Here is a 6,876-nt window from a genome sequence, read left to right as displayed (position 1 = left end):
AAAAGCATGATTTGATCACCGTGACTTGATAAAAACGTCTAAACAAGTCTGAAGGTATAAATAATCTCTCTGTGTTTTTATTTTTTTCCACTGTTTTCCAAAGCTTGTGGACTCTCAGGCTCACACACTGAGTGGTGCCATTACATCTTGGCAGCTCATTTAACATGCCACAGATACAAAGACAGCAGGGAAGTCACCATCTATTTCCCATCAGAGGTAAATTAGATGAAGCTGCTTTCAAACAAACCTGTTACAGAAATAGGAATGAGCTAGTTGCGGGATTGTAGACTGAAGAGTGATTCTAGAAGATGAACCATAATTTTTGACTTCTCTGCTAAGAGCTGCACGGGCAGAGTGTGTTCTGCTCTAACAGTTGGTGAGGGTGGGATTCAGGATTCACCATGCTAAACTTCAGTGCTACAAAAGCCATTCATGCAGTTGAAATTGTTCAGCTACGCTTCTTCCTTAGCACAGAGGACAGGCATCAGCATAGAGCAACTCCTCCTGTCTTCCAATGGGCATTTAAGATGCATTTTAGTAGCACCCATCTCTCAGGAACCAACCTCGTCCTCTAATTTTTGGGGAGATAAGAGATTTTGGCTCTCCCTTTCTGATTTACAGCAGCCTTTTCTATCGTTCCTTTAAAGGCTTGACTTTTATCAATTTTGCTCTCCAAACATCCAACCGTGTATCCTGAAACAGTTACAGAAAGGCAAAGATTGAGAAAGCACTGCAATATCTATTGAACTGGGCACTGAGCAATGGTTATTCAACACTTCCACAGGTGCCAAATTGCACCGAACCAATGAGGGCTTACAGCTGGGTGTTTGGGCACTTAGCGGGGTGTGCAGGCTACTGTTTTGAACCATTATCCTAAATACCTTGTCTTCCTGTCAATTGATATCATTTTCATGTGACACTTAGCTGGGATTGACAGCGTAATTCTTACAGAAGTCTTAGTAACAAGTCTGGATAGTCAGAATTAGAGATCAGCTTTATTTATTAACTTACAAAGAATCTTCAGAAAATGCTTATCTGAGAAGCACTGATGAGCAATCAAGGCCAGTGCATTTCGCAGAGTGGAGAAAAAGAACCAGTGGTGGAAATGGCAAAGGTAAACACACAGGAGAGAAACAGTAAATACACAGATTTATTATATTTCTTAGAAATATTCCATTCACTTATGAAAATTAATAAAGTAAAAATAACAGAACTCTTTTACAACACAAGTTCAGTTTGCCCTAGAAACAATGGCCATTGGCAGTATACTGTTTAGGACAAAACCAGTACACTACATAAAAACAAAAGGATGATTTAAATAAGGAGATGATAATAATGTGCTTAAAGCTATGTCGATATCCACAAGGGAGGAGGGATGTTGTAGTGTAACAGGTGTAGGACGTGCTTTGTAGAGCTGTATTGTGTTAGGTATTAAAGGAAGTGTATGGTGCTTTTGTGTGTGTTAGCAAAAATACTCTAAAGTATTCCTCCCCACCTTTGTCCTTTTGTGCAATCTTTACCATCTTCAATAGTAGAAGCAGCCAAATGCAGCTACCACACAAAAGAGGCTGTCCTGAGGAAAACAGAAAGGCTCTGCATTAGTAAAGGCAACTCTTTGCTAGCGTAACTGAAAAAGCTAACCTGAGGGAAGGCTTGGACCAGAGCACTAAAAATAGTTAGAGCCTTATGCTGTAAAGTCCTTCAGATTTTTGTCGTTTTAGTCACTTATTTACTTCAGGTGTGGTGTAACCCAGGCCAGTGAGTCTGAATGCCAGAAGTGCCTCAGTTTTCTCCAGCTGCACACCCAAAGGTGTGTAGGTGTCGTTTCTCTGTGTACCTAGAAGTGTCCCAGTCATGTCAGAACTGACTAGTTTGACCCTTGTCCCGCCTTCGCCTCTCCAGGGCCCATAGACAAATTTACCTCCGGGCTCCACTCACAGGGCGTTCTTAGAGCACCCCTACTGTTTCAGGATCCACAGGCACTGTGGGAACGGGTCCCAGTGATTTCTCAACTGCAGCTCAGTGAAGATAAGATGACAACCCAGAAACAATGTAAAGCATGGAAAATTTCTGCTGCAGTGACCAAACCCAAATCCAGGTGAATGTCCTCACCAAAGAGCAATCAGTGCTCCTGCCTGTTATCTGTAGCTCACAAAAAGGACATTCTCCTTCCTGAAAGCCCCGTAGGCTGATGCCTTTGACAGCAGAGAGCCTGAAGCCCTTCATAGAGAATTAAACCTGGGAAATGCTCCGTGGAGTCAGGACAGTAAAGAAGGAGGTTTTAAAATAAAATACTGGCTTTTGCTCAGTCCTGAATTCCAGCGGTACTTCTGGATAGCAGCTCGGCAGAGCATGTAAAAAAAAAGAGAAAAACAACTTCATCTCTTGTGCTTCCTCTCCCTACCTGTAAAATGGTGCAACTTAAATGACTTGTGTACAATATTGTATGATCTACTCAATAAACAAGTTTTACTGTGTTGGGTATTATGTCTATTTCATGAATTTGTGAATGAGACTATAAATCACACTGTTTTGATTTGGCTTTGGTTCCTTCCAAAGGCAACAGCAGCTCCTTTTGCCTGCTTCACGTTTTAAAGTTAGTCTGCCTGTCATAAAAGTAGTAGCTTTACATTTCCTATGGTAAAACAGTCAATACTTACATTAACAAAAACATCATGAGCATAGCTGTCAGTGTCAGCATCCCAGAAACACCGCGCAGCCATGCTAGACAAAGGAGAAAGCACAGCCATTACCTGCAAAGTTAGGTGTAAGGATCTGAGTGATCACACTTCCCCTGAAAAATCAAGCTAAGCTTTAAGGATAAAGGAAACTGGACGTGTTCCCCCAAATCCCGAGCATTGCTGAATTCCACCACACGCTATAAACCTCTTTGTATGTTGATCAAGATGCATCTTGAAACTCCTCAACTATCAATTCTGCCAGCTACACTGTGCAGCAGGGCTTGCAGCCTCCTTGCTTTCGTGCTTAAGAGCCTTCTGACTTCTGCTGTATGCATATCAGTGGCTAATTTAGCTGATTTGTTCTCATCCTTCACCTCCCGTGCCCTCCTGATGCATACTACCCGTTTATTTATAGGGAGCTATCGTATTCCTTGGCAGCCTTCACATTACTAGAACCAAGCTGAACTCTTATAGCCCTTTCATATCTACACTGCCTGTTCCCTGAGAATTCTGGCAGACTTTTTCTGCATCTGCTTTACTTTGAAGACAAGCAACTAGACTGTCAGAGGATATTCTGGATGAGACCTCAGCGCTGCCTTGTTTAATGTCACTGACACTCTTTTCTCTCCTGCAAATGCCCAGCTCACTACCTTCCCCACGCAGTCTCAACTGACAGGATTCCTATTTGCTTCACTGATCTTCTGCTGCAATACCAAGCACAATAATAACGTGAAGCCTTGTGTATAAGGCACATAAACCTTGTGGGCTGTTCCTTTTTGTCTTCTCCTTACCCAGCAGTAACAGAAAGCTACAGCCCACCACAGCAGCAGAGAGGAATTCTTTTGTCTGACTGCAGGCATTGGGAGCTAGATTTCCAAGTGCTCAGCACCCCCAGCCTGGGCTAGATTCCCATAACAGTATTGCAGGAGGATTACAGGAATTTGAACTACTGAAAAATACTTATTTGGGGGGATTAAATGCAAATGAAGTACTTATGGAAATCAGGCTTTAGGCACAAGTGAGTTACCATGGCTCTTGTGCTCCAGCAGGGCCCTGAGAATAGACTGGATGTATGCTTCAGTTCATCGTGAGTACAATATAAAATCTTTTCTGCAACACACCTCACAAATGCTTTTCAGCATTTCAGCCTGTTAATACCCATCACACAGCCAATTATCATCAGTCAACTGACTAGTAATTCAATCAGCCACAGTCCAAGCCTGCACTTGCTGCTTAAGAGGAAAGAAAATGCTTTACATTTTAGTACAGGCAGAAATATCTTAGAATATGGAGAAGTTGGAAGGAGCTCCCGAAGGAGAATGGAAAAAGATGAAACAAAAATCATAGAAATACAATTAGAAAATGCAAAACTTACTTCACTCCTTCTCCTCTCTGCTCTCCGATCACAACCTGCACCACCATTTTGTACCTGTCAAATCCCTCCTCTGGGAAAAGAAAAACAAAAGAAAGCAAGAGCAATTTCAAACTCTGTATTTGTTTAAGATATGAGCCCAGAACAGGACACACTGAGAGCAAGATTTCTAGTTACAAAGCAGTGTCCTGTACAAATTAAAAGTACATGCAATAGGCAGAGCAGACCAACTGTCTCATCACTTCACTCTCCTAGATATGGACTACCACAGCCTCATTTTACTCAAAGGATGAGCAGGGTATTTGGTATCTATCAAAAGATGCATCTAAATCATAAGATATCCCCAAACAGCCCTCTTCTATGTAAGCATTCCAGTTCTACAGCGTTTAAGAACTGAACACATGGTGAGAATGTAAATAAGGCTGCTGGTAGGGCAAAAGCCAGTTTAATAAAATTGGTTTATTTTAAAGCTGTTCTGATGCAAAGGTATTTTAGAGATTTTTCTGCCACGTAGTTGTTTCCTTTGCTTCTGAGCTGAGATAAAAGGTCACAAAAAAAGCTTAGGCAGGTCTAAGTTTGTGTCTGCAAAAATATGATTGTTTCACAACAGTAAAGAGATATCTTTGGGGCAGAGGTCAGATCCAATCAGGCCATGACAAGATTCCAGAATTCAAACCAGAACAACCATGTTTTAAATAAAATATTAATCCTAATGCCTTTATCTTCAATAGAGCAACATAAAGGAAGGCTCTAGTGCCTGTTTCCGCTGAAAGATTGAACATTACATGCTGGGCCTGGTAACACCCACTGTGTCAATGCTTATCGGAGATGTCAGCCAATACAACGGCCACACTGGGCCAGTCTTGCTTCAGGCTACTGCGAGGGTGCTTACAGATTGCTGAAGTCAAGCCCTGTGCATATTAGCTTGGCATCAACATGTGCTGGGACGACAGCTGCTGCTGCTTTTAAAGCAGATGTGTAACTCTGGGGGAAGCATAAACCCATGGCTCCTGCTGAGGGTGATGGCATTTCTGCACAGCCACTGCTCGTCAGCCCAGCAGATGGAGCACCAGCCTGTCCCAAGGAAAAGAGGGAAAAGAAGTGACCACACCAACTCACACCTACCTACTTTTTCCAGCTCTGAGCACAGGAAACACCTGCTGGATCTTGCACTCAAAAACGTTGGAGGGTATCTTGTGCAGCAGCACCACCACTCTTCCAGTGCTGTATTCACATCCCTCCCTGACCGACAGTGCTCCTAACTCACCCTTCACTGCTCCCACCTGGCCTTGTTCCCATCTCAGGGACACAAAAAACAAACAAAAAAGGAGGAACACTTGCTTGTTGAAGCAAGAGGCAATCGTTCCTCCTTCTCTCTAATGAAGCTTCTTTCCCCTACAGCCCTGCAAGGCTGACATCCCACACCAACCAGCCCATATTAAAACAAAGCTGCTTGCTTGAATTAGGTTTCTGCTTCCACAGGTGAGGCACATATTTATGCAGATAACAACAGCAGACTTCAGTCATTTGACAGTGAAGGAACAGGCTTTAAGAATAAAGGAGGAAAGAGGGGATTTATGAAAGGAAGAGGACACATTTTAAAGTTAGAGAAGTTAAGTTTAAAGTGAGAAAAGAAGCAGCTTTCCCCGCACACCTCCTTACCTTTCAGCCTATCTTTTATTATCTCTGATAACGACTTTGTGAGCTGAGGCACTTCTTCTGGGACGTACTGAGCATCGGCCAGCTTCTCCTTCAGTATCGCATGGATGCATTCCTTCACCGTGGACGACTTAAACCTATCAGGGGAAAAAAAAGCAGCAAGAAAAGGCTCAGGATATTTATGTTATGTACAGAAACACACACACACACCCAGGCAAACTCAGCTTTCCCATTAAAAAGTAAGACAAAATGAAGAGCTGTAGAGAAAAGAGCTTAGCTCGAAGGGAGCTAGCTCCTAAACCTGCTAAAAATAAAAACACGGCCAGGGGGAAGCCCCGGCTCCCCCTCACCTCGGCCGCAGGCCGGGCCGCAGCCCGTGGGCATCCCCGGAGCCCTCTGGGCCCAGCTCGCCCATGGCCGGCCTCGGTTACCATGGCAACCGCGGGCACTTCCGCCTCGCTACTTCCGCGTTGCCGCCTTCCGCGTTGCTGACGTCACGGCGCCACGCCCCGTTTTCGCGCCAAGCGCGGCACGTGGCGCGCTGGGGCCGTGGGGTCCCTGCCCGCACCCATGGGTGCTGCTGAGCCCCCCCCCGGGGTGCCCCTATAGCCCCCAGCGCACCCTCAGGGCTCGGGGATGGAGCTGCTGCACGGTGCAGCCGGGTCCCTGCTCGCTGCCCTGGGTGCCATGCGCCCTCCTGCGCTGCCCTGCTGTGGGGTTTGCACCCTGGGGTCCTAAAAATAATAATAATAAAAAAAAACATTTTGTAATTCCACACCGTCATCACAGAGCTGTGCTGCTCCCCCTGCCCGCTCCCCGTCCCGCGCTGTTGGTAACGGCTCGCGGCTGGTGCCTCGCTGAGGAGCTGACATCCTGCTTCCTCTGCCGCTTATCTCGCTGCGGCAATCTCTCCGATTGCGTTTCCTACGTACGGCTGGGTGACACCGTTGAGAACTCGGCGCCTGGGCTAGAATAGAAACGGCACCAAAAGCGCAGCTGGCTGCGGGGTGGAGCGCGGCGCGGGGCTGGGGGAGCAGGAAACCACCCCCGGCTGACAAACGGGCGCAGGCTGGCCACCCCGCGGGCACGGGCTGCTCTCCCGGAGCCCCTTCCTGCGGCGGCTGTGAGCTCTGACACAGCCAGGCTCACACCAGCTCCTGCGCC

General features: G+C 45.9%; 1 protein-coding gene across 2 annotated transcripts; it reads right to left on the bottom strand.

Annotated features, from left to right (window-relative positions):
* Positions 1-74: 74 nt before the first annotated feature.
* On the bottom strand, positions 75-6,153 carry TCTEX1D2 (Tctex1 domain containing 2). 2 transcript variants are annotated; one of them, XM_032193151.1, is made up of 6 exons: positions 6,063-6,153; positions 5,716-5,849; positions 4,057-4,126; positions 2,661-2,724; positions 1,496-1,573; positions 75-693 (listed from the first exon to the last, which is right to left on the bottom strand). In XM_032193151.1, the coding sequence occupies exons 1-5, from the start codon at positions 6,125-6,127 to the stop codon at positions 1,526-1,528; spliced, it is 381 nt and encodes a 126-aa protein (XP_032049042.1). In that variant the 5' UTR covers positions 6,128-6,153; the 3' UTR covers positions 75-693; positions 1,496-1,525. The 2 variants fall into 2 exon arrangements, with proteins under 2 accessions (XP_032049042.1, XP_032049041.1); XM_032193150.1 differs by lacking the exon at positions 75-693 and having other exon boundaries at positions 977-1,573.
* Between the last annotated feature and the right edge of the window lie 723 nt (positions 6,154-6,876).

Source organism: Aythya fuligula, chromosome 9 (genome assembly GCF_009819795.1).
Source record: "Aythya fuligula isolate bAytFul2 chromosome 9, bAytFul2.pri, whole genome shotgun sequence".
Classification (NCBI taxonomy): Eukaryota; Metazoa; Chordata; class Aves; order Anseriformes; family Anatidae; genus Aythya; species Aythya fuligula.
This window is presented reverse-complemented; position numbering and strand designations above follow the sequence as displayed.

Excerpts from the sequence above, each read along its gene's own strand:
- TCTEX1D2 (XM_032193151.1), bottom strand. The coding sequence starts at position 6,127 with ATGGGCGAGCTGGGCCCAGAGGGCTCCGGGGATGCCCACGGGCTGCGG. Across the intron at positions 5,850-6,062 it reads CGGCCCGGCCTGCGGCCGAG|GTTTAAGTCGTCCACGGTGA; the intron begins GTGAGGGGGAGC and ends TTCCCCTGATAG. Across the intron at positions 1,574-2,660 it reads CTCATGATGTTTTTGTTAAT|GACAGCCTCTTTTGTGTGGT; the intron begins GTAAGTATTGAC and ends TGTTTTCCTCAG.